Source organism: Spermophilus citellus (genome assembly GCF_964194105.1).
Source record: "Spermophilus citellus genome assembly, chromosome: 7".
In the NCBI taxonomy this organism is placed as follows: Eukaryota; Metazoa; Chordata; class Mammalia; order Rodentia; family Sciuridae; genus Spermophilus; species Spermophilus citellus.
This window is the reverse complement of record NC_138188.1, coordinates 109,413,290-109,441,289: the sequence shown is the minus strand read 5'-3', so window position 1 is coordinate 109,441,289 and position 28,000 is coordinate 109,413,290. Positions and strand designations below refer to the sequence as shown.

General features: G+C 33.6%; 1 protein-coding gene across 13 annotated transcripts in view; it reads left to right on the top strand.

The window, feature by feature from the left end:
- The window catches only part of ZNF148 (zinc finger protein 148), a 142,666-nt gene that overhangs the window by 68,053 nt on the left and 46,613 nt on the right, over positions 1 to 28,000 (top strand). For all 13 annotated transcript variants that reach the window (XM_081302134.1, XM_081302139.1, XM_081302137.1 and 10 more), the window contains one exon: positions 20,320 to 20,445. In XM_081302134.1, coding sequence (XP_081158260.1) covers positions 20,368 to 20,445 — 78 coding nt within the window. In that variant the 5' untranslated portion in view covers positions 20,320 to 20,367. The remainder of the gene's footprint in view (positions 1 to 20,319; positions 20,446 to 28,000) is intronic.

Below are 28,000 nucleotides of genomic sequence, written 5' to 3'. Positions count from 1 at the left end.
ATTATGAATAAAGCTGCTATGAAAAATTTTGTATGAGTCTTCTTTTGGTACATTTTTGTACAAATATTATATCTCTTGAGTTTTCATTATGTTTGATTTGTCTTTAAATCAATATCACATTGTTTTGATTGCTGAGTTTTTTCGTAGTAAATTTCAAAGTCAGATGGTATTAAGACCTCCATTTTCCTTACTTTTACAAGACACACTGTGACTCTTTTATATATATCCTGTTACTATTTTAAGGAGACTGATTGGTTATTTTATATCCTTAGTGTTTTTGTGGAAAGCATAGAACCAGCCTTTCAATTTCTATAAAAAGAGCCAGCTGAGTTTTGATTGGGATTGCATTGATTCTATATGTTGATTTGAGGAAAATCAACATTTAAATAATACCAGCTTCTAGGCCATGAGCATGTTATATCTCTACATTTGTTTAGGTTTTCTTTCATTTATCTCATCATTGTTATATAGTTTTCAGTGTAGGGTAATTGGACACATTTTAAAATGCCATTTTAAAAAATGTCATTATTTGAATATAGAAATGATGTTGATTTTTTTTTTTATTTTGAACATGTACCTGAGACTGTTAACATTTTAGTTCTTATAGTTATATTTTCTTTAGGTTTGCTTAGTATCATGTTGTCCATATGTTTCACTTCTTCTTTTCTGATTTGTATGCCTTTTTCTCTTTCTTTCCTTATTGCACTGACTAGGGCCCACAGAATAATTGATGCGCAGAAGTGGTAAGAGCAGACATCTTTGATTTGTTCTAGATCTTAAGGAGAGTCCAAATCCAGTATTTTGCTATGGAGAATTTTGTTAGCTGAAGGGATTTCATTGGTGATTTTTGTTAGGTTGAAAAAGTTTTCCTCTTTATTTGCGTTTTTTTTTTTTAGACCATGAAGGGATATTTAAATGCTTTTTTTTTTTAAACCGTGAAGGGATATTTAAATGCTTTTTCCTGCATGTATTGAGATGATCATAAAAATTTTTTCTCTTATTCTCTTAATGTAATGAATTGTACTGATTTTGAAATATTAAATCATGCATTCCTGGGATAAACCACACTTGGTCATGATGTTGGCTAAATGTTATTATACTTGGTTATATGTTGTTGGGTTTAGCTTACTAATTTAAAAATTGTTATATGTATATTCATGAGGAATATTAATCTCTAGTTATATCTTCTTGCAATATCTTTGTATTTAGGTATGTGGACTTCATTATAAATGGGTTAGGAAAGAGTTTGTATATAGTTGTTGTTATTTCTACTTTACGTATTTGATGGATGTCACCAGTAAGATTAGTCTGACCTGAGTTTTCTTTTTATGAAGGCTTTAAATTACAAATTTAATTTTTAAAACGTGCACAAGTCTATTCAGATTTAAATTTTTTCTTCAATTTTTTTTTGTAAATTGTACTTTCTAAGGAATTTGTGCCTATCTTCTATCTTTTTAATTGTTTAATGGACAGATTCTACACAATTTCCTTTGTTGTTTAAAGGAACTATAGTGATGTTTTCTTATTCCTGATATTGGTAATTTGCTTATTTTTTAATTAAGCTGGGTAGATATTTTAACAGTTTTCCTAATCTCTTAAAAAGAATCGAATTTTGACATTTTAAAAATCTTCATTATTATTTAACTTCCATTAATTTTTACTCTTTATATTGTTTCCTTCTACTATTTTGGTTTTCATTTGCTCTTCTTAAAAAAGTAGAAGATGAGATGACTGATTTTAGACCTTCCTTCATTTTGATGTAAGCATTTGAAGCTCTAAATTTTTCTCTAAGCACTGCTTTTGATGTGTTATTTTTATTACATATCAAAATACTTTTAAAATTTCTTTGATTTCTTCTTGACTCATGAATAATTAGAACTATTCTGAGTACTTTGAAATTCCCAGGTATCATCTTATCACTGGTATCTAATCTTTGTTGTCAGAATATACATTGTATATACAATTTCAGTCCTTTTAAATATATTTATTAAGATTTTTGTTTCAGTAGCTAGCATATGATCTAATTGGTTGATATACTGTGTTCATTTGAAAAGAATATATGTCTGGCTGTTGTTGGGTGAGTTATTTTTTTGTATATGTCAGTTAGGTCAAGTTGTGTGGTTATGTTCTCCAACTCTTGTATCTTTGCTTTAGTTTGTCAATTACTGAGAGAGGACTGTTGGTGTTTCCAACAGTTAAAGTTAATCTGCAAAAGGACCCAATTTTGTAATTAATGTTGTATTTAATTCTTATCCCTCTTTAGTTGTCATTAATCTAGGTCAGTTTTTCAGATTTTAAATTTATTTTTTGCATTTATTTTATAGAATGTCCTTTACTTGGATTTATCTGATTTTTTTCCCCTTATAAGTTAATCATCTTTGACAGGAATATTGTAGAAGTGATGCTTAATTTCTCCCCATTGCATTCTGACAGTTGGCACATGATTTTTGTTACCTTCATTCTGATTGATTTTGCTTACTTGATAAAGTGGTGTCTACTAGGAGTTGTGACTACAGAGTTAATCCTATTTCTCTTTTCTTTCTTTCCTTTGTTTGTAGTATTTGATTTGAACCCAGGGCCTTGTGCATGCTAGGCAGCACATGTACTCCTGAGCTATATCCCTTCCTCTTCTCTCATTTTAAGAATTTATTCATTTATGTGCATTAACATAAACTTAGATTTTAATTTCATTCACAAAAAATATTTTAATCATTTTAATAAGTTATTTTAATGCTTTGTTTAAGATTTGGCCAATGGGATCCTATGCCCATCAATCTTCAAAAACTTTCTTGCTTTCTGGCACAAGATGATCTAGGCTTATCTTGTACTCTTCTTGCCTCAGTCCTGGAGTCAGCCATTTCCCCAAGGAGTTCTAGTTCATTTTAGTGGAGAATAGTATTTAGAAGCTAGGATCTTAGTTTTCAACACACTGTGCGCTGTTATTGGGATATAGCTGCTCCCAGGCTTCTCAATGGACATAGCTGCAGAATATAATTATCTACATTTATTTATGCACATATTTGCTTTTATATATATATTTTTAATATCCATCTGTCATTATTGAAAATATTGTTAGGTTCACAGCAAACATCTCTAATTGAGTTCAACAACTAGAGAGTATATTAGACAGTGAGAATCCTGACTTGGTTGTCTTTAATATGTTTCCTATTATTATTTTGTCCTTACCAGTGGAGCTGTCCCTAGCTTTTACTCCATAGCAGTGCTTGCCTCCCCATCCCCTGCATGGATGCCCTTTTCCCACAGCATGTGCTTTGACAGCTTGATTGGGATTTGGCACCACATGGATCCTCATCCTTATGGCACTCTTGCTTTGATAGACTGTGCTGATCCACACCAACTCTGATACTTTCTTCATGTAACTCAGCTTCTGATACCTTGCTCCAAGCTCTTATTCCCCCACAATGTAGACCCTTCCTTATGCTGCTTGAATTCCCCAAATCTCATGTTGAGCTTCCCTTCTGTGTGGAGAATCTCCGCACCCTAGTTGGCCTCTGACATCTTTATTGGGCACCTTTTTCACACTGAAGCCGTCTTCATCCTGACTCTTATTGGATACCTTGTTCTGGCCCAACCTAGAGCTTTCAGGCTGTCTCATGAGGGAAAGGGGATGTGGAGGAGCAGAAAGGGGAAGGGACAACATCGGTCCATTTGTAGTCATATCTCTTCCCCTTCCCCTATCATTCCTAACCCCTGGCTATCCCAAATCCATTTTTCCATCCCTGGAGCTTTGTCATTTTGAAAATGTTTTTTCAGTGAAATCATACAATATGTGATCTTTTGGGATTGACTTTTTTTTTAACCTCAACATACATTATTGAGAACCATCCAGATTGTTGTTTGTGTCAGTAATTTGTTCCTTTTTATTATAGAGTAGTATTCCACAGTATGGTTGTACTATAGTTTAACCATTCTTGTATTGGGGGGACATTGTAGTTGTTTCTAAGTTTTGGCTGTTATGAATACAGCTTCTGTGAACGTTGGTATGCAGGTTTTGTATGACATAGGTGTCCATATCTCCCAGAATATCCTACTACTCTCTTGTCTCAGATATAATCACTATGTTTTGGTACTTTTTTTTCATATGCATATTGCACATATTAACCTACTCTTTCTGCTTGCTAGCATATTTTGAACTTTTCTCAACCCCCTTCTAAAAGTTCTCCAATATCCACTTGATATTCTGTTTTTATGATTACCCAAAATCTAATGCTATTATTTTTTAAAAGATGACCATAGGCGCTGGGGTTGTAGCTTAGCGCTAAAGTGCTTGCCGAACACATGTGAAGCCCTGGGTTCAATCCTTAGCACCACATAAAGATAAATAAAGGTATTGTGTCCATCTACAACTTAAAAACAAAACAAACAAACAAAAAACCCAACCAGACATGATGGCATACACCTGTTATCCCAGTGGCCCGGGAGACTGAGGCAGGAGGGTTGTTGAGTTCAAAGCCACCTCAGCAACTTAGCAAGGCGCTAAGCAACTCAACAAGACCCTGTTTTTAAATTAAATATAAAAAGAGGCTGGGGATGCTCTGATACCAAAAAAAAAAAAAAAGAGATAATGATAAATTAATCTTTGAAACACTTTATCATACCATATACCAGAAAGGCAGAATTCAGGGTTCATGTAACATTGTTTTTATAGAACATAGCAGACAGAATAAATTTTATACCTTATTCCCTTTATTTTTTCAATTTTATTTTTTAAATACATGACAGCGGAATGCATTACAATTCATATTACACATATAGAGCACGATTTTTCATATCTCTGTTTGTAATAAAGTATTTTCATACCAGTTCATGTCTTCATACGTGTACTTATACCTTATTCCTTATTTATATGTCCATGTGGGTCTTAGTATCATGAATATACACCCCTATCCCCAGTACTGGGAATTAAACCCAGGGGTGCTCTACCACTGAGCTGTATCCCCATCCCTTTTAAACTTTTTGAGACAGAGTCTCCCTAAGTTGCTGAGGATGGTCTTCAGTTTGCTGTCTTTGTGCCTCTGGCTCCAGAGTAGCTGGGATTATGGCATTTTGACATGAAAAGAGAACATTGACTTAGAACTATATGCTGATTATGGCATGAATATGTATTTGTTAAGCTGAAAAGAGAACATTTACCTAGAACAATATGATCAAGGTCTACAATAGTGTATCAACCTTGGGGTTGGGGTTGGGGTTGTGGCTCAGTGGTAGGGTGCTTGCCTAGCACATATGAGGCACTGGGTTCATTCCTCAGCACCACATAAATAAATAAACAAACAAACAAACAAACAAATAAATAAATAAATGTTATATTAAAAAGTGTAAAGTGTATCAAACTTAAAGCTAACATGTCTTCTTCACATGCTATATAGATTGTGCTATAAATAGCCTTTTAAAAATAAATACTAAGCCAAATGCGGTAGCATATGCCTATAGTCCCAGCAATTTGGGGAGGCTGAGGCAAGAGGATTGCAAGTTAATGCCAGCCTCAGTAATTTAGCACGGTCCTAAGCAACTCAGTGAGACCCTGTCTCAAAATAAAAAATACAAAGGGCTAGGAATGTGGCTCAGTAGTTAAGAACCCTAAATTCAATCCCTGGTTATATCCCCTACCCCCAAAATGATACTGAAGGTGTTAATGGCTTTCTTCTTTCATTGATTCATTCACTTGGAAGTTACAAAGAACTGATTAATTTTTTTGTTTGTTTATTCAGAACAAAAAGTTGAGTTTTCTTAAATGGTTAAAGATTTTTAGGTTCTCTAGCCCATGAAAACTCTCCTTAATGTCTGGTGACAGTTTAAGTAAACAGTTCTTCATTTGTGGTAATTGTTAGTTTTCAGGATTTATCTTGATCACTACTTTAAATCAGTCACCCAGATTCAGCTCAGTGACCCTGTGTTTTCAATAGCAAAGTACAAGTCAGCCTTTTAATGTCTGTAGTTTATTTATTAGAAGTTTGTTTCCTAACATGTTAGACATTTAAATGAAGATTAAATAAAATTAGTTTTTCAGTTACTTAGGCTCACTAGTTATATTTCAAATGCTTAATAGTTATCTGGGCTCATGACTTGTATTTGACAACATAGATAAATAAAATTTCCATCATTGTAGGCTGATAGTACTGTAGAAAGCTTCTCAACCAAGAAACTAAATTTATTTCAGAAATTTTAAGAAAAGTATTTGGATATTCTTTTTATTCTTGTCAGATCTACTCAGGAAGATTTGGGAAGTCATAATTTTTCTTTTTTGCAATACCAGGAATTGAACCTAGGGTCTCACACTTGCTAGACATATGTTCTACGTCTGAGCTACACCCCTAGTCCTGGGAAGTCATATAAGTTTTTATCTTCTTTATTTTTCTAGTTTGATGGCTAGCATGTTAAGAGGAAGGACTTACGTTTTATATTAACAAAATGGAGCAAATTATAAATCATGATACATGCTACGTTTGTATTCTAATAAACTGTTGGATTATACTCCTTGAACAAAAGTATTTTTATAAATTAGGAGATACGTAAAAACTCATATTCTACTCATATAATAATATAAAATATTCTGATATGTATAATTCCAGGGGAAAAATGTACTTAAACATTTGTGTGGCATTTTAATTTACTCACAAATTTTTGTGCTATAAAGCAGCATGAATAAAATCCTAGGCATGCTTTCATGCATTTTGTGTGTCTGAATAATTTTGTTTAATGGCTCAGAAAATTCAAAATATATTTCATATATTTGGTATGAAAATTCTGTTTTATTTTAAAAATTTTCTTAAATCTTGTTATTAGTTTAGGAGGATGGTATAGTATTTATCCAAAATATCTCATGGTCAAGTCAATAAAAATCTAACATGCAGATGCTGTTTTATGTAAATATTTTGTAGTAGGTAATTTCTTTCCTCTTATTAAACAAAAAAATTCATTATACTTATTTCACTGTTCCTTAAGGTATTTATTATTTTTGCTGCACATTTTGCACTGTGGTTTAATTGCAGAAATTGGATTGCATTTATTGATGACAAATGATTTTTCAAAATCATCCTGGAAGGTGATAAACTTCTTTGCCTTTTACTTGCTTGAAATAGCCATTATTAGGAAGTTTGTTCCTCTATCTTTGGCTGTTTCCTTCTTGTCATCCATTATATTGTATACTTTTTCAGAGCCATTTATAAATTATAGCCATATCTTGTTACTATTACATTTCTTTTATAATTCATTTAAGGGGTTCAATAGGAGTTTTGTGGGCTACTGAGTATTAAAATGACATGGAAGTTAATAAAATGATATAAAAGTAGAAGTTCCTTAGAGTCAGGGTATTGCTCAGTGATATAGCACCTACCTAGCATATGTGGGACCAGGGTTTGATCCTCAGCAACATGGAAAAGGCAAAAAGTTCCTAACCTCGGCTTACTCTTAATTCTGAAGAAGTTACTGATATTGATATTCTGGAAATTTTTAATTTATAAACAAATATATTGTGTATGTATTTATGTCTGTGTAATATGTTTTAGATATATAATACATATATTTAGCATAAATATATGTATGTATTTGAAATCTGCATTAATTTAATGACATTTTGTAGAGATTAATGTTATTGCATATAAAACTGCCTTATTTATCTTAATGGCTGATTAAATGGTATGGCATCATTTATTGAGCCACCACCCTGTTGATACACATTTATGTTATTGGTTGGTTGGTTTGAGTGAAAAAATAGTAAAAGGAATTTGCTTATGTTTTTATGCATTTATGTTTGTGTGTACATGCACATTTTTGGCATTATTTGCCTAAGTATATGTGTTTTTACTGAAACATAACATTCATATAGAAAAGTATGCAAGTTATTAAGTGTACTATGTTGGTCAGTTTTTTTTTTTTTTTTTGTCATGACCATAATATTTGACAAGGACAACTTAGAGGAGGAAAAGTTTATTTTGACTCACAGTTTCACAGGTTCAGTCCATGGTCAGCCGTCTCCATTGCTCTTGGCCCCGAGGTGAGGCAGAAGGGCATGGCAGAAGAGCACCATTCATTTCATGATAGCCTGGAAGCAGAGAGAGAGAGGGAGTTGAGAAGGGGCTACAGGAAAGGTGTACCTTTCCAGGGCTTGCTCCCAGTAACCCCTGCTCTGTCCACATCCCTTCTGTGTATAGTTACCATCCAGTCAACCCATTCAATCTAGGGTGGACTGAATTAGGTTACAGCTCTCACAATCCAATCTTTTTACCTCTGAACATTCCTGAATTAACACAGGAGCTTTTGGGGGACACCACATATGCAAACCCTAACATGTACATTTTGGTGTCTTTAATCAAAAGTGAGCATCTTGTATAAGCGCTAACCAGCTCAAGACATAGAACATCACTAGCATCCCAGAAGCCCCACCTCTTCTATCCCTCCTCTTAGGTACAACTCTCCTTTCATTCCTAGAGATTACCACTGCCCTAATGCTTTTATTGTGGCCTTTAGTTCACTCAATTTGAATTCAGTATAAATAGGATTACATATAGCATATATTCTCATGTCCGGTTTCTTTGTTTTACATTGTTTATGAGATATAGCCATCTTATTGCATATAGTATTAACTTAGTCTCATTTCTGTATGATCAGTTGTATGAGTATATATTTGTTCTAGTATAATAAGCATTTAGATTTTTTTCTAGAGAAGCTGGAATTATGGCTCTTGTGGAGTGCTTGCCTGGCCTGCTCAAGGTTTTGATCCCCAGCACTGCCCCTGCCCCCTGCCCAGAGTTTCTAGATGTTGGCTATAATGCAAAATGGCACTGTGAATAATCTTGGATGTGCTTTGTGGTGCGTGTTTGTACTCATTTTTGTTAATCATATACTTAGATTTGAATTTGCTTATGTCTAGCTTTAGCACTTACGCCAGAAGTTTTTCTAGTTGGTTTTGCCAATTTACAATAATTGCTCCGTGTCCTTGCTATTTGGTATTGTCACACACCATATTTTAATTTTAGCCATTTTGCTGGTTGTGTAGTGGAATTGCAGTGTGATATTAGGTTTCATTTCACTGACTAAGTAATGAAGTTGAATACTTACTTTCTCACATTTATTTAGAATTTATATATTATTTATTGGTAAGATAAGTTGTTCTCTTGCCCACTTTTCTATTAGGTTGTTTTATTTTTATTTTTATAAACTTGTAGTGGTTTTGTTTTATGTGTTTGTTGGTGTGTGTATTGCAATTATGTTTTTCCACTTTGGCTTGCCAGTTTACTTTTGATTAACAAGTAGTTAATAAGGTTCAATTTATAAATCTTTCCTTTTTGCTAGTATTTTGTGTCCTGTTTAAGAAGTTTTTGCCTATCCCAACATCAAGAAGATATTTTCCTTTATTAACTTCTAGAAGGTTTAATGTTTTTTTTTCCTTTCCCATTTAGATTGACAGTCCATTTAGAATTGATTTTTGCTGGTGATGTGAGGTGAGGATCAAGATTTACTTGTTGGTTACTTTTTAAAGATTCACCCACAGAGATTTTCTTTGTTTCCTGCTGCTGATGTTTTAGTTTTTAGAACAACTTAATAATTTTAAATAATGGCAAATAGATTTTTTTCTTTGATTATACTAGGATTTGTGCTAAAATTCATCTTAATGTTGTTTTAAGATTATAAAGTAATATACACAGAAAATGTAAAAAAAAAATTTTTGAGAGAGAGAGAGAGGATTTTTAATATTTATTTTTTTTAGTTCTCGGCGGACACAACATCTTTGTTGGCATGTGGTGCTGAGGATCAAACCCGGGCCGCACGCATGCCAGGCGAGCGCGCTACCGCTTGAGCCACATCCCCAGCCCAAAATGTAAAATTTTTAAAGCTGTAAAGATCATCATAAAAATAGCTATAACCTTATTACTCTGGAATAACCGCTATTTATGTTCCTTTGTCAGCATTTTAGTGTTTCCTTTTTTTGTTGCTTTCTTGTATAGATATTTGTGTGTTTGTGTAAAATTTGCTTCACGTATATTTGTGTTTATGAAATTGTAAAGGTGTATTTATCTTTATTTTATCACTTAATCATAAACTGTGAATCTTATCCTGTCATTAATATTAGTCAAAATCTGCATAATGCCATATAGTTGATGTTATAACTTATTTTACTATTTATTATTGGATATTAGACATTTGTAATTTTTATTATAAATAATAGTGTGATATTTGTTATGTGGTCTTGTTGTCACGTGAAATTATTTCTTTAGTTAAATTTTCTTAAGGCTCTTGATACATATTGACCAAAATATAATTTACAAAAGACCTCCAATTTGGTTTCCTCTAATACTATATAAGATTCCCAACTTAATATCTTTATAATGATTTTTAAAGGGAAATGTGAAATCATTTTTTGATTCATATATGATTGTGAGGGGGTAAAAAAAACAAGTGAGCTTGATCTTGGGTGGAGGGTAGAGAAGAAAATTATTTTAGAAGAGACTACTTAGACGGGGGATGGATAGTATTATTGAAAGGTAAGGAAATTACAAGGAGGATTTAATGTGAAGGAATTTTAGCTGTATTGAATTTTTAGATATCAAGATGTCTGAGTGGAAAAGTTTTGTAACATTTGGTAAAGTTTTGTGTATACAAGCAGTTACACATCTGCAATTGTGTGGTAATGATTAATAACCATATGTATTTACTTAGTATGTGAAAGTTCACAAGGTTTTGCTCATCTTATTTTTATTTTGAGGGCAGGGTCTTGCTAAGTTGCTGAGGTTGAACTTGAACTTGGATCCTTCTGCCTCAGTCTCCTTTGTCTAATCTCACTTGATTTTCTGAGATAAGGTGGATGTTATTACTACCAACAATTAACAGATGAGGAAATGATTATAATAATGAACAGCATCAAGAATCTATTGTACAGTGTTGTGTACTGTAGTTTTGGTATTTTACTTATATAATCTTATTTAATGCTACAGAAATCCTTTGAGGATTTTCTGTAAGTTACATGTGAACAAGGTCAAAATTATTAGATTTTATTTGTTCATCCTCACACTGCAAATATTACTATTTGTAATTGGATTGTATTTCTTTTAACTCCCAGCCTGTTTTTACCATTCTACCTCTGAAAGCCAAGTTTACTCAGCTGGTAATTGGACGAGGTGGCATTGAAAAACTCAAAGTCTTCTAATGCTTTACCTAAGTATTGTTAGTACTTGGCCACTTTATTTTTTAAATTACTTTCATTCCCTTAGTCATATTCCAGAATAGCTAGAAATTCATTTCATACTCTGGAAGCCATCCAAACTATAGATAATATATAGAAAGATATAATATGTTTGTGCAAAAAGCATTTTAACATATCTGAATAACCTAGATTTATTAAGAAGCAATTACAGTAGTGTAAATAACTCTTGAACTGAAAAGTATCAGATCTTGGTGCTAGTTTTAAAACTTTATAAATATGGATGAAAGGACACCTCTGAAGTTTTAGTTTCCTTATTGGCAACATAAATATAAGGAATAATTAATTCATAGATCACAATAGTTAGGATTTTAGTCTTAGCATAAGGAAGACATGAGTTTAAAGTTTGGTTTTCACTCTTGATTAATGTGATTTTAGGCAATAATTCACCTTTCTGTTGCTTAGTTTTATTTTTAAAGTGGGATAAAAATATTTTTCCATAGACTTACTATAAGATTAAATGCCATAGACTGTAACAGGCCATATGTCCAGACCATATGTCCCCTGCCTGCTACTAAAGTCCATTGTGTTCTTAGTGACAAGGACAGTACCTGACACATAATAAATGTTAGCTAAATCTTAGTTTACTATGCTGAGAAAGAGAAATCACAAACTTAAAAAACACCAAATAAATGATAAAGTATTTTTAAAGTTAGAAAAGCCAGATCTAGAACAATTTTTTTAACTTTTACCTTTGAAAAAAATTTGGACTTAAAAAATGTTGCAGAAATAGTAGAGTTCACATAAACCCTTCACTCATCTTTCCCTAATGTTAAACCTTACACAAACATAGTACAATTGTCAAAACCTGAAACTTAGACAAAAATACCAATAAACTACAGACCTCATTTGAATTTTAGTTGCTACTCTTTAAAGTCCTTTTTCTATTCCAAGATTTGATTCAGATCCCACATTTCATTTAGTAGTTGTGTCTTCTTAGATTCCTCCAATCTGTAGCTGTTGCTTAGACTTTCCTTGTCTTTTGTGACCATGATATTTTTGAGGAACACTAGTCAATTATTTAGTAGACTGACTCTCAATTTGAGTTTGTCTGATGTCTCCTTTAGTTAGATTGAAGCTCTGCAGTTTTGAAATCCTGAAAAAGGGATGTTGTGTCTTTTTCAGGGCATCATATCAGGTGGACATAATATGGATATGTCTTCATACTGGTGATTTAACTTTTACCCTTTGTTAAGGTGGTATCTTCCAGGTTGTTCCTCTGTAAAGTTACTACTTTTTCCTTTACAATTGACAAATACCTTGCAGAAGATACTTTGAAACAGTATATTTATTAGTATAGATATTTATTTTACTGTATGGTTTATAATATAGTATTATCTTATGTTCTTGTTCATATTGCTCTAAGCTTTGGCCATTACAAGTTCTTTCAGGCTAGGTTCTATGTCCTTTTTTTGAGGTAATGGGGATTATACCCAGGAGCGCTTATACTGAGCTACATCCCTAGCCCTTTTTATTTTGAAACAGCATCTTGCTAAGTTGCATAGAGCCTTGCTAAATTCCTGAGGTTGGCCTTGTACTTGGATCCTTCTGCCTCTGCCTCCTGAGTCACTGGGATTGTTGGCTTTTGTCACTACTCTCAGCTCTATGTCCTTTTGATGTGCTCTGATTGCTTTTCAAGCATGTTAGCTTCTGGCACCACAATTTTTCATGGTCATCATCCATTTTCCTCTGCCTTAGCTCTAGAATCAGCTATTTCCCAGAGTCCTTAGCCTTTTTTATTTGGATAATTTATTTTAGAAGTTAAGTTCTTGCCAGGCATGGTTGTGCATGCTTATAATCCCAGCAGCTCAGGAGGCTGAGACAGGAGAATCATGAGTTCAAAGCCAGCCTCAGCAACTTATCGAGGCCCTAAGCAATTCATTGAGACCCTGTCTCTAAAATAAAATACAAAAAAGGGCCGAGAATGTGGCTCAGTAGTTAAGTGCCTCTGAGTTCAATCCCTGGTTAAAAAACAACAACAACAACAACAACAAGAAACAAACAAAAACAAACAAAAAAACCAACCAAAAAATAAAGGTTACGTTCTTTATGGTGAATGTCATCCCTCCATGGTAACTTCAGCAAACAAACTAGGAAGTATATTTATGTGTACTGACCCATATGAACACAGTATCTATACTAATTTCCTTATTTTGGTAGGACCCAGCCATCTGTATTAAAAGAGATTGAATGGAGGAGAAGGGAATGCAAAATATGGTTATAATGTATCTAGATCAACAATTCTCAAACATTATGGTCTTAGGATCCTTTCTCTTAAGGAATATTGAGAACTCCCAAGAGCTTTTGCTAATGTTGATTGTATATACCAGTGTTTACTGTATCAGAAACTAAAAATTCAGAAATTTTAAGTTTTACTTTTTAATTTGAAAGTAATAAGACCCATTACACGTTAGGATATAACATTTTTAAATGAAAAATAATCCTGTTTTCTAAAATAATTTAGTGAGATTTAAAAAAAAACATTTGTGAATCTCTTCATTGTCTAGTTTAATATAACTAAGTTTTCAAACCTACTGATGCATTTCTTAAAGGAGTTCTTAACAGAAAGGAATAAAAATAGTAGGTTATGAAAGTAGTTTGATCAGGAAACCTGACACTGAAATGGAGTCAGGATCTTCTTGATTCCTTATATTTAAGAACCATTGATGTAGATTTACTGAAACTCCTACAAAATAAAGGCACGTTTTACTGGAAGGATGAATACAGAACTACCAGAAGGTAAATGAGAGAACTAAAATCATATGATGTCCTGAAAGTTGGAAGAATGGCATTACCAAGTAGGGTGGTCAGTACCATTCCAGGTAAGATAACTTGATTTAATCTTTTTATCCATCTATAGTTACTTAAACTATTAGATGCTGATAGAGCAATCAGAGTATAAATTTATAGTAAAATATATATATATATATATATATATATATATATATATATATATATATATATATATAAATAAGAAAGTAGACCATAATTTGAATTGCAGATCTTTCAAATTTTTCAGATCAAAGGACTGTTGGTCAGCTTTCTCTCCTGACAAATGTCACTCCTTTGAAAAGTTTTCATGTAATTATGGGTCAGGCAGAGTTAAGATGGCTTATATTTCACTATGTCTTATCTGTCAGTGTACTGCTTTACCTCCTTGCTATTTTCTGCAGTTTTATAAGCTTGGAATTTGAAATCTTCCTGTTGGCTGGTTACATCTAACTGTTCTTGTCAAAACCACTCTGGAAATACACACACACACACACACACACACACACACGTGCGCGCTCATGCTCCGTCTCACATTCTCTCTCTGAAGTTTTTCCTTTTCTGTATTCCATAGATACCCCCAAATATTGCTAACATTTGTTGTTTAGCTATTATATATGTTTGTAGTATAGTCAGTTGTGTTATATCTTTTTACATTTAAATATTTATACTTGTGGTCACCTTGATTCAACTTAAGTGTTTCCTAGGCAATATTTTGAAATAGATTTCTTCTGGTTTTATTTAAACACATTCTTTTTATATGGCTGTGTACTACTTTTACTCTCAGGATAACTGTTTTCCTAAATTTGGGAACAGTTATTTTGTCTCTATATGCCAAGTACAGATTATTCTTTCAAAATGTTTGCCAAAAAAAGGATAGTAGGTAGAAATATTTGAATCCACAAAAATCTGTGTGTGTATGTATGTATGTATGTATGTATGTATATATGTATTTGCAGTACTGGGGACTGAACCAGGGCCTTGCACATGCTTGGCAGGTGCTCTGCTACCAAGCTAAATCCCAAGCCCTTTTTAAAATTTTGAGATACGATCTGACTAAGTTGCCGAGGCTGGACTCTAACTTGCAGTTCTCCTACCTCAGCCTCCTGAGTAGCTAGGATTACAGGTGTGCACCACAGTGCCCAGCTCAGAAATTTATAGGAGAAACTGCAGTATGCTTTTGGGAAGAGAAGAAATCGCTGATGGGGAGTCAGGGGCACTAGAGAGGCAATGAAGCTACAGACCCTTGATGATGGGTGGGAATGGAAGCATCAATACACAGTATAGAGGAAAGCAGAATACCTTTCTTTTTCTCCGTGAGTGGGAAGATAAGAAAGACTACCAGAAGTTGAAATTGAAACTTGATAGGACCATATAGCTCCAGAAATGGAGAGGAGAGATGGTGTAAGGATAGATACTTCTACCAGGTGACTTATGTCCCTTGCAAAAATCGATTGATCACAGAATCTTGAATAATCTGAGCTGGGGAGCTTGCAGTTGATACTGTTGGCAACGAGGCAGTATTGCAGAATCATTACTAGAGAAATGACAAGTAAACAACTTTATATTAATTTATTTGTGGAAGAATACATTGAGGAAATGATAATGCCCAAGTCAGCAGATTGGTACTATTAATTGGAGTGAAATGGATGTCGCTGGATATGTAAATAAGGATGTTGGGAATGAAAAGAAGGAAGAGTCTTGGAGGAGAAAGTTGGGGAGAGTAGCAAGCAGTTTTGGAAGAAAAAATAAAAAGGGAATACATAATAATTAAGACTCTTTTTTTATCCATAGGTCTGTTGCAGTTATTTCAACTATCTTTGATTTTCCATTCCTTCCTTGGAATTCCTACCTTTATTCCGAGTACCATTCATTTAGTTAGAGCAGGACATTGCTATCTTGAATTATTCATTGTTAAGACCTTTGAAAAGGAAACTACTGTTTAGCATGATCTCTTCGTTCTAAAATTATACTTTGCACATATATGGATCTCAGTAAATGTTTTTGTTTTTTGTTATTTTAGTCTGACTGAATTTAGCACAGAGCAGGCCCCTAATAGCTGTTGAGTGAATAAATTAGTGAAAGATATTATGAGAAATGCCAGTGAAAAATACATGTATGTGAGATAGTTAAATATAAAAGAAAGACTTTTTATTTTGGGGCCTAAAATGAAATAAGTCTTGGAAAAGAAAGACATTCTGGATTCTGGACTTGAATTAGATTTGGAGCTTGAGAATCAAGAAAAGATTTTTTTTCAATATAGGAAGACTTCTTTATGTTCAAAGTTGGGACCTAAATTTTAGATATGAAAGAGGGAGATACATTTTAGAAGTCTCAAGGAATCATGACACTATAGGACTTCTGTGTTGGAGACAACTTGGATCAGGGAATGAGCAGAGACTAGAGTTTTAGGAGGTGAATTTTCTGGGTTTAATTAAGTCTAAATGAAAAAAGACTTTTTTTTTTTTTTTTTCTTTTTGGAAGTGGTGGTGCTATTTCTGGACAGTGTGAGAGTGCATTGAAATTCAGATCTAATAGTCATGAATGTGCTGATGAGATTGAGTGAAATAGTTAAACTCAAATGTCAGAATAAAGGAGGGGTTTTTGTTTGTTTGTTTTTAATTGACTTTTTCTAGACTTGATTTTCTTCGTGTTTAGTGGATTTTAAAAATGCAGCAAACCAAAGTGATGTAAGCCAATCCTCAAATACTGAAGGCCAAATGTTCTCTCTGATATTTTGGATGCTAACACATAATAAGGGGGGAGCAGCGTCTCAATCCCAGTGGCTTGGGAGGCTGAGGCAGGAGGATCTGAGTTCAAAATCAGCCTCAGCAAAAGCAAAGCGCTAAGTAGCACAATGAGACCCTGTCTGTAAATAAAATGCAAAATGGCGCTGGGATGTGGCTCAGTGGTTGAGAGCCCCTGAATTCAATCCTTGATCCCTCTTCCCCCACCCCCAAAAAGTTCATTGGATTAAGACAAAGGGGAATGAATGGATGGGGGGGGGGGAGGATGGGAATAGGAAAGACAGTAGAATGAATCCACATAACTTTCTAATGTTTATATATGAATATATGGTCAGTGTAACTCCACATAATGTACAACCACCAGAATGGGTTTTTCATTAGAATAAATTATACTCCATGTATGTATAATATGTCCAAATACAGATGTGAATCTAAAAAGAACAAAAATTATAAAGAATATGGTAGTATGTAACATACATTACTGATGTTTTAAGGAATTCAAAACTGAAGTAAAAAGGGAAAAAAGCTGAAATACTCATTTTGGGGAACTATTACCAACATTTCCATTAAAATCAAGGGCAAGGTAATTGTTTAATAGTTCATATTTATTTACATGGATTTGAAAGTTGTGGCCAAAATAATCAGAGATGAAACTAAATAAGTATAGATATTAGAAAGTAGGCTTAAATAATTTTTTTTTCCAAATGACAAAGTTTTCTAAGTTGAAAACTGAGGTAAAACTTTGTATCTCACAATTGGATTGCTATAATATGAATATTTACAAAAATAAATACATTCTCTAGGTGTTGCTGCTATCCATTCCCCCCCTCCAAAAAAATCAATTTTTGGTAACAGTTTTTTTTAAATGCAGCAAACCAATGTTTTCTAACATTACTTGCCTACTGACACCTACTTTTTATTAATTACACTTTTATTTTTTTTTTTGGTGAAAAGTAACATGGAGAACACATTTTTCTTTTAAAGAGAGTTCTTAAGGAAAGGGTAGATAAGAATGAATTATTTCTTCATCATGCTTAAGAAGTTTTCTTGTTTTTAATAGGTTGCTATTGTAGTCTTCCTTGGTAAAAGAAGTCTTAAGTTTTTTCCCAGACTTTTGCAAATCATTCTTTGTAGTTGTTTTATTATCATATATCTCTCTAAGTTTTTGGATTTGCCAACATCTTTTCTAAGTGCCTTAGGCTAGACCACTTTTATCGTATGATTATAAGTTATAGACAGATTATTCCATTTATGAGTGATAAGCCTAAAGGAACATTTTAGATAAGTCTAAAAATGTAATTTATAGTGCTTACCGATCAACTGATACTTCTAGGTTTAGGTATTTTTAATGTTAAAAGTATGCCTCATATTTGAAAATTAATATGATTACATGTATAATATGGTAGTAACTAAATGGTTATGTATTAGCTTTAAATATACATGTACTAACTTTTTTTTTTATTTGTACACAAGGCTCTTTGCTTTGAGAATAGCTTATTTATAAGTCTGTATTATACTCTACTTGACATCCTTCCATTTTTGTACTTGGGATTGAATCCAGGGGTACTTGACCATTGAGCTACATTCCCATTTCTATTAATTTTTATTTTGAGACAGGTTCTCACTAAATTGCTTAAGGATTTGCTAAGTTGCTGAGGCTGGCTTCAAACTTGAGATCCTCCTGTCTCAGCCTTCAGAGTGACTTAGATTACAAACATGTTTCACTGTGCTTGACTGTACTTAATACTTTTACTAAAAAGAGTTCCTCTGTTTCTTCTTACTGCATGTTACATTTCATGGTTTCTTTGCAATTTATAAGCCTACAGAAATGTTTGGATTACTTTTTTTTGGAGGCCCTACAAAATAGGCATTTCTTCTTTCTTTTCTTTTTTTTTTTTTTTTGGTGTGGTGCTGGGGATTAGAACCCAGGGCCTTGTGTATGCAAGACAAGCACTCTACCACCTGAGCTATATCCCCAGTTTATGGATGCCCTGCAAAATAGGACAGAGCAATTCCACAGCTGCTTAAAGTCTCTTATCTCTCTTTGTCTCATACTTAGCCCAAGAGTGTAGTTGTATTTTATTAAACATCACTTCAGAGGTGGTATGATGTCCTACCCAAAGCCTTGTTGGTGGTGATATGACCTTCTGTTTTATGTTCTAATTGATTAGTAATGTTAAGAAGTCCTAAGAGCAGTCATATTACTGTTCTATAGCTTGATAAAATTATTAATTAGGTAAATAGTAATTTACATCATAGTTTTCTTCCAAGCTTCTTGATTTGTGATTCTTATATTGTCCACATTTCAGGAATTTATGGCAGTTTCTACTTCCTTATTTTGTCAATCTGAAATCCATGGCTTATCTTTAAACATTTTATTCATGAGCCTTTTCTACATAGCTGTCTGTCTTCCAGCTTACGCTATGAATCTATAAGATGCTGATAATCTTTTGCACATTTTTAGTGTTCTTTTTTTTTTAATATATTTTTTAGTTTTCGGCGGACACAACATCTTTGTTTTGTATGTGGTGCTGAGGATTGAACCCGGGCCGCACGCATGCCAGGCGAGCGCGCTACCGCTTGGGCCACATCCCCAGTCCATAGTGTTCTTTAAAAATGTGGTCATTAGCACATTCTGCTTCTCAGATGATTCTTGAGGATTTTTGCTATATTTCATAGCCTGTTAAAAATTTCTTTTAAAGTCCTTGTGTTTTCATTTCAAGGATGGATTGAAAAAGTAGCAGTGAAGAGGGGTATAAAGGAGCACTGTTAGTTCTAATGAGAATTGACTTTACCATTAGTGACCTTAGACCTTTGGTTTCTTTTAGGACAAGCAGCACTGTGAGAACTGAGATCTAAAAATGGATTAATGTCTCTACTTATATATAGTAAGCATCAGATCTTGGGCAGAGTAGTGGCCTTAATCCATACACAATCTCATGATCACCTATTTGGTGATGGTTTATTGTAAAGCTTAGGAAAATACTGACTACTATCTTGGCAAAGACATTGAACATAAAATAATAAAGTTTTCATTGTTAGCCTATATTTTCTTTTAATGTATCATATTTTATAAGTTTGTGTTGTATTCTTGATATTTTATAAAAGCAACCCCATCAAGATGTCTAAATGTCCCTTATGTCCCCCCCAGTATTGTATTGATTTTTGGAACTTAACCTCTTTTGGTGCTTGTAATCTCACATCAGTTCTTAAATGTGGCAGTGAAATTGATGTTTTGATGTCCTGACTTCTACTGTATTCCACTTTGATTATCTTTTCTCAGGACATCTTTAATCCTTATTCCAGGTAGATTTTTAAAAAAACCATATGTGTGTGTGTGTGTGTGTGTGTGTACACACATACACACACATCTTAGTTTCACCTTCAGCTTAAGTACTCTTGATTTTTATTTCTCAACTGCCTATTAATGAATTCTATCAACACTGTTTAGTTGGCACACACCACATAGTCGCTGTGGGAGCACCTACATGTAGGTTCAGCAAAGGATTTAACATTCAATGACTTTTTTTTTTACAATGGACTTTTTATGTATTTCTAAAATCAGCTTTTTTTTTTGAACAGATAAGTGTAAAGCAGGAAATTACTTTTACTGATGTATCTGAACAACTGATGAGAGACAAAAAACAAATCAGAGAGCCAGTAGACTTACAGAAAAAGAAGAAGCGGAAACAGCGGTCTCCTGCAAAAGTAAGAGAATGTATTAAGGTGGTGGTTGCTAATCTTTTAATATCAAACTATTGGTATAGCTTATAGACAGGAACCTGGTTCCTTAAGGCAGATATAAAAATCTTGTGTGATTTAGTAAAGTTGGCGTATTGCACCAGTTTCAACAAGAGGGAGGAGGGAGGGATGCCTGCCCAGAGATGGTGAACCATGACTTTCAAGTTTTTCTACCTTTTCATCATGTCCCTCTTTTTTCCTGAAAATGAGCTTTTCTTTTCTCACATCTCTTTTATTCTCCTAAAACTAGGGGATGATATGTAGCACCTTGCTTCTCATTTATACTGGTTTTACATACTCATACATACACATATATAATGTACACACACGTGTATACATAATAATTTATTAATACGTGTGTGTGTGTGTGTGTGTGTCTGTGTGTATATACATATGTCTGGTATTGGGCATTGAACCCATTGGTGCTTTTACTCCTGAGCTACATACCCAGCCCTTTTATTTTTTATTTTGCAACAGGGCCTCACTAAGTTGCGTAGGCTGGATTCAGACTTGAGATTCTTCTTCATCAGCCTCCTGAGTAGCTGGAATTACAAGTGTGCACCACCATGCCCAGCATCCCCAGCCCTTTTTATTTTTATTTTTATTATGAGAAGAGGGTCTTACTGAGTTGTGGAGGCTGGCCTTGAACTTGAGAGCCTCTTGCTTCAGCTTCATGGGTTACTGGGATTATAAATGTACTGTACCCAGGTAGTTTAACTTACTTTAATATTAAGTAAAGTAAAATTAAATACCAGTTATTCATCAGGAAAAGCTTGTTGAATACCTTTAATAGAATGTAAGCTCCATGAGGGCAGGGATTTCATTTTACTCTGTTATACCCCAGGAGCTTATTATAGGAGACACAACGGGCTCTTAGTAAATATTTTGTTGTTGAATGATGAGTAAATTATAAAAATGACCAGTAAATACTATTGGAAGTTACCTCTTCTTTTTTTAAATTAATTTATTTATTTTTGTTAATTTTTCTGTGGTGCTAAGGATTGAACCCAGAGCTTCACACATGCTAGGCAGGTGCTCTGCCACTGAGCTATAGCCCCAGCCCTGGAAGTTACCCCTTGTTTTTGTTTGTTTGTTTTTCTCTCTTGCACAGTGGTTGCTGGCTATATATAGCCTTTTTGATATTCTTAGGAAATCTTTGAAATTGGTATATTTGTATCTATATGGTCAATTTTTCATCCTTTTTTCTTCCCTCTCTTTGTATATGTGATTTGAAGTCATAATCATCACTATTCTTTAAATATTTTGTATACCTTTTAAACTGTAATGTATTGAGGCTGACTTGTACTGGAGTAGCTCACACTGGCTTGCAAGTGCTGATTGCTAAAATTTCAGGAATTTTGTGAGCCAGTTGCTGAAACCATTGGTAGCTTATAATTAGTCATGGTGGAGTATTTATCTCATGGAAATCAGCAGACACTTGCCAACCCTCTCATTCCCTAGCTGGTTGTTAAACATTTGTCAGTTTGGGCGATATAGAGGTATGACTATTATAGAAATTTTTGAAAAATATAGAGACTAAAATTACTTCATAGTTTCATTTCTTAGAGATAACCACTTGGATTTTCTGCCATATTCCCTTTCTATTTTTTTTTTCAACTTTTGGGGATATAAATAGATACTGATTTAATTTCCTGATTTTTAACCCTGAAGGTGTGTGTAAGCTGTTTTTACATTTAAAGTTATTAATGGCTAAAAAACATTTTTATTAGCTAATGTATTATTTTTGATAGGTCATGTATTTAATGATTATTGTGTTGAACATTGCTGTGTTCTTGGAAAGTTGTATTCTTTTCGTCTCCATTTAAAACTATGCTGTACTAAAAAAAATTCATGTATTTATAATTGTATATGATTGAATCAAAAAGTGTGAACTTTGACATGAAGATAATGTTACTCATTCCAGAACTGTACCTATTACATTCCTACCCCAGTGGACCTACAGTGTATCCCTCTACACTCTTATCAGCCTTGAGTATCAGACTTTGATTTTTTTATGGCCTACAATGGGTATATCATTGTAGTTTAAATTTGAATTTGTTTAATTGTGGTTATGCTAATTTTTTCCCTCCTTTTTATTGGCATTTTATGTTTCACGTTTTCTGAAGTCTTCTCTCCCATCTTCTTTTTCTTGGGGTCTTAAAGTTTTTCTTAGTGATTCTTATGATTTTGTGTGTGTGTGCACGTGTATGTGGTATTAGGGAATGAACCCAGGACCTGGCACATACTAGGCAAGTGCTCTACTACTGAGTTATATCCCCAGTCCTTTTTATTTTGAAACAGGGTCTTGCTAAGTTGCTAAGACTTGCCTCAAACTTGAAATCCTCCTGCCTCAACCTCCTGAGTTGGTGGAATTATAGGTGTGTGCCATGACTCCTGGCTATGTGATGTATATTTTTTGTTCTTTACATTAATGAGTAAATCAAGTGACTCATGTAGAATAATTCCAGGGTTTGAGAAAAAAATATTTTCTAAAATGGTGATAGTGATTGATTGTGTTACTTTGGGTTCACTGCTAATCTATGGGGAATCTATTTTAAGATTCTAAACCAACATGATATAAGTTCTGTGTTTTCCTGGCTATTTTAGTACCAGGTTTTTCTGGTGCTATTATATCTTATATCTTTCTGAAATTCCCACTAAAATTCAAATTATTATCTTCTAATGTTATTGGGAATCCTTTTATTATGATACGTTCCAGGTGTTTCTAAATATAGATCAGATATTTAGCTGTTCAGCCATTTTGCTTGTCTAATTTCAGATTAACTCATTATTATTTTATAATATTTCTAATGGTATTAAGTATTTACACACTTATGTTGTAGTCAGATGAATGACTTGGCCTATTCTAACAGATATAAGGAAACATTTCCGGTATAATAAGTTAATTGTTTTACATTTTTGCGAGAGTGTGATAAAAAGTCACACTTGAGATTTTTCATTAAAGTAACTTATTCTGCCATTTTCTATGAAGAGAAATGAAAGTTTATCTTGGGTTTATAAATCAGTGTGTTGCTTCTTTTAAATTGCTTAGAAACAAGTTCTTCACAGTTTTGGCCAACCCTAAGTATAATGTATATAAGACAGTGTTTTAGGAGCATTCTTTTTAGGAAATGCTTAGGAGGATGAAATGACTAGAAATAATATGTAACAGGGGTGTGAGAATTGTAATTTATTGTGCTTAAAAGACTGCTCTCTGCCCAACACCTTTCCAAATCTTGATTTTTGCTTTTATGAATATTTTGAGTAGATGTCACCTTGTGTCAAATTAGAGATATATTCAGGAAATATATAAAATAATGTGATTTTTAGTAATGTCTGAATTTAGATACTTCTAGATGAAATTCCCTTCAAAATAACCTTTGTAAGAAATATTATATTGTTATGCCATCTTTAGCTGCCATGCATTTTAAGCAGTAATTGCTTTTTGAACCTATATTTTATGGCAAATCTAGTTATATTAATACTAGTTAGTACTTGAAAATGGCCCAACACTTGGCAACATATCTGATGAAGAAGAGGGTAAATGAAATAGGGAATATTATGTAGGTCAAAGTATTTACTGGATTTTGGAATTATCTGTTTTATGAAAGTAAATTTCTACATAGTAGAAGCTTGCCCCTTTTATTTACTTATTTTAAATTTATTTTTCTTTGTAGTGCTGCTTGGGATGGAACCTAGGGCTTGCTCATAGTAGACAAGCTCTCCACCACTGAACTAACACCATAGCCCAAATTTTATTTTAACTGCTTTGTTGTAAATTTTATTTTTTAAATGTACTGCTTTTGAACAAAAGTCAGCTTTTAATGTCTTGAACACTTTTTAAAAATCATATATGTATTATAATGAAGCCCTCAGGACAGTTTTAGGGCTCTTGATCCTCTTGAGGCTCTAGTGTTAAACTTGAATGTTAGACTTTTTAAGTGTTTTTGACTGCTAATACTTGCTACACTGTCTCATTTCTTTAAGGACAATGTTATTTTATTTTTACATTGCTCTATGTGGCCGTTTATCACCACTTTTCCTTTGCCCCTTTGAATCTGTTTTGGTTTTGTTTTGGATAGGACCCCAGATAGCTAAAGTTATTAGAAGTGTATGAAAAGTCTGTGTAGCTATATGTTTGTGGTTCTACCTCCTGGCTCTGCATTAGTCAACTGTAGGACTTTTTCTAGTTACTAATGTCCAGACTCCATCCCTGGAAATTCTTATTCATGTGGTTCATATCTATACTATGAAAAAGAGCAAAGGTGATTATGATGTATACTTAAGCTTAAGACCTTCAAGTCTTGAACTTAGAAGTTTTTGGATAAATGAGTATTATCACTTGATGTTGCTATTGACTTGTTAGGTGAGTTAGGAGGGATTATTTTCCACTGCAGATGGGTTTTATCAGGATTGCTGGGTTAACATTGATGAGATCTAAGAATGCTTTTCAGTAAATTATATCATAATCCAGTACTGTTTATGTTCTATAGGTCTTTTCAAATTCCTTAGCAAGTCAATGAAAAAGAGCAGTATGTTTTTTTTTTTAAAGAGAGAGTAGAGAGAGAGAGAGAGAGAATTTTTAATATATATTTTTTTTTAGTTCTCGGCGGACACAACATCTTTGTTGGTATGTGGTGCTGAGGATCGAACCCGGGCTGCACGCATGCCAGGCGAGCGCGCTACCGCTTGAGCCACATCCCCAGCCCGAGCAGTATATTTTTAATTCTCTTTATTTTGAAATGTTTTTCCTTTTTTAATTTATTCAACAAATAATTTGGCTATTATATGAAGGGATCTCTTATTAGGTGTTAGGACAGTGTTAGAATATTTCAGGTAAATTGATTATTAAAGGTTATGCTGAACTCAGGAAGACATATTCTACATAGAAATAGATTTTGAGCTATATAGAGAAACCTTTCCCAGAAACTTATTATATATCATTGGTTTCTTAAAAAATATTCAATTTTTTATATTAAAATTTTTAAATTTATTTAAAAGGAGCAGGGAAATGGATGTACCGGGAATTTGTTATACTTACTTATGTTAGTTTGCTTTAGGAAGAAGTGTCTTCTTTGAAGATAAACTGATTGTAAGATGGGATAATTCATAATTCCTGTTTCAAATTAGTGACTGTATGTTTTATTACACCTTCTTAAATCAATTGTAATCAGCATCTAAGCCACTAAAATCTAAAAGATGACTTAACAGAGAATTTGAATTCTCATCTATTATGAGCCATTTTAGTGCAACTGCTGGTGGGAAGTAAGAGCTTTTAAAATTCTCTAAATCCAATCAGAAATGGAAGAATAGTTCAACCTTGAAGACATACAACAAAATAACAAAGTCACCCAGAGCAATAACCATCACATCTTGACTATCCTACTTACAGCTAATCGTGTTGCATATTATTTAGATTATTTCTAATTTCTCCAGTTGCTTGATATTTATAATTTATTTCTGCTAAAGTAATAGTGACAAGAAACAAGAAAAGCATCCAGTGATGCTGTAGCTGGCATTTTAAGATTTAAAATATTGAAACTTCAGATTTTCTTACTGTAATAATATTCATATGTTGCTGGAAAAAAAGAAAAATTATTTTATGGTACCAGTAGTCGGTAAATCTGCTAATCTCTTAAGGCAAACATATTCCTGTGGTAGAGCACATTCTACTAAAAGATCTTACAAGGATGCAAAAAAGAAAAGAAGCCAAGTCTATATGAAGAAAGAAAATGTTGCTGCATCAGTGTGCTATTTTCATTCCACTAAAGAATTTTGTTCATTTCATGCCCACCTCTGTGACACTACTCAGTGATATGAACTGTGAAAGACTGAAAAATACTAGTTTAGCAAAAATGTTTTTAAAAGAATGAAGTGGTAAGCTGTGAAGGATTTTTTGGTGTGGACAGCAGGCAGCCTTGTCAATAGATATCCCATTTTGGTTACAAGTTGTAGTGGCGAATAAAAGAGACAAAATCCTTAGATACACTTAAAACATTAGAAATTGGAGGGGCCATTGGTATTTGTTTGAGGCAAGGTGGATTTTACTGTGTCCTTTAAGAGAAGATTCTATTACTCTGGCCTTAAGAAGGGGAAGAAAAAGAAAATTAAATATAAAAGATTCTAGAATTTGATGACACTGTTTTTGAATTTATAACTATGCCAGAAATTTAATTGTGTTTATCTACAAGGCAGTGGTAGCAGTTTCATCCATTAAATTCTACCTTGTGTTAAACCTGAACTCACAGTGAAGTGCAGTATACCTCCAGTGCCAGAAAACAATGATCTAGAACTTCTTAAATGGTTCATAAAAGGGCTTTGTACAGTCAGGGATTACATCCGTTTCACATTAGGCAACTTGGGCCAGATTTGTTCTTTATAAAGCCTTTCCTTGCAGTTGCTATGCCACAGAAAGCTATTGAACTGCCATGTTTTTTGGCACTTAGAGCTTCTTATTTGTTATCAACATGTATTAAGGGGGAAAATAACCCTGATGCTGTCTTCTTTAGTTCTCTTTTATATAAAATACTTAATCTTTTTTTAAAATTTATTTTAGAAATAGTTTTGAATCATAGTTTAAAAGGTTTTGTGTCTTCTTTTTAAATGGTATTAACTTGCATATTTTTATGTGACTTGGAGGAGTTGAAAAATGTTTGACCAGCCAGAGATGAAACTTTCCATTCTCACTGACTGTTCAGGAAGCTGTGACACCCACTTCCATTCTCTTGCCAATGTTTCCCTTCTATGACTTCAGTGCATAGACTTTGAAGCATTGTTGACCACATTGGCAGTTTGCCCAGAACCCAAATGCCCTGTTTAATTTGCATAATAATCACCAATGATTTGCATATATTATAGGCTGAGCTGCCTTCCTGAAAATTTAAAGTAAAAAATGTTTTAAAGATTTTTTTAAAAAATATTTTTAGTTGTAGGCGAATAAAATTTCCTTCCTTCCTTCCTTCCTTCCTTCCTTCCTTCCTTCCTTCCTTCCTTCCTTCCTTCCGCTGAGGATAGAACCCAGTGCTATACGCATGCTAAGCAAGTGTGCTCCACTGAGCCACAACCCCAGGCCCCCTTTTTAAAGTTTAAAGCCTTTTTTTCTTACACCCTTTGCCTGGGTTAGAAAAGGGGTCATAGCTATATGTTTGTAGGACCTCATCACTTCACAGTCCTTTGTTAAAGATATTTTCAAGATGTCTCTTTCCTGTACTAGACAGTGTTTTAGCTTGCATTCTGTGTACTTCTGTCTCTAGTATTTTTTTCCTTCTCACTGACCATGCCCCTACTGATCTGATCTTCTAAGTTTCTTTGCTTCTTCACATCAGATTCTGCCATCTTTTTTCTCTCCTCAGTAATGGAAAAAGGGATCGTTTCTTATTTTCATTCCAATACATGCCTGATGAAAGGCAGTTTAATGTTGCATGATGACCAAGTTGTTAATTGGAATTCATAAGGCTCAAGGTGTGTTGCTCTCTGGTAACTGTCTAGACCAGGCCCACAATATTCTCAATCTCAAGAATCC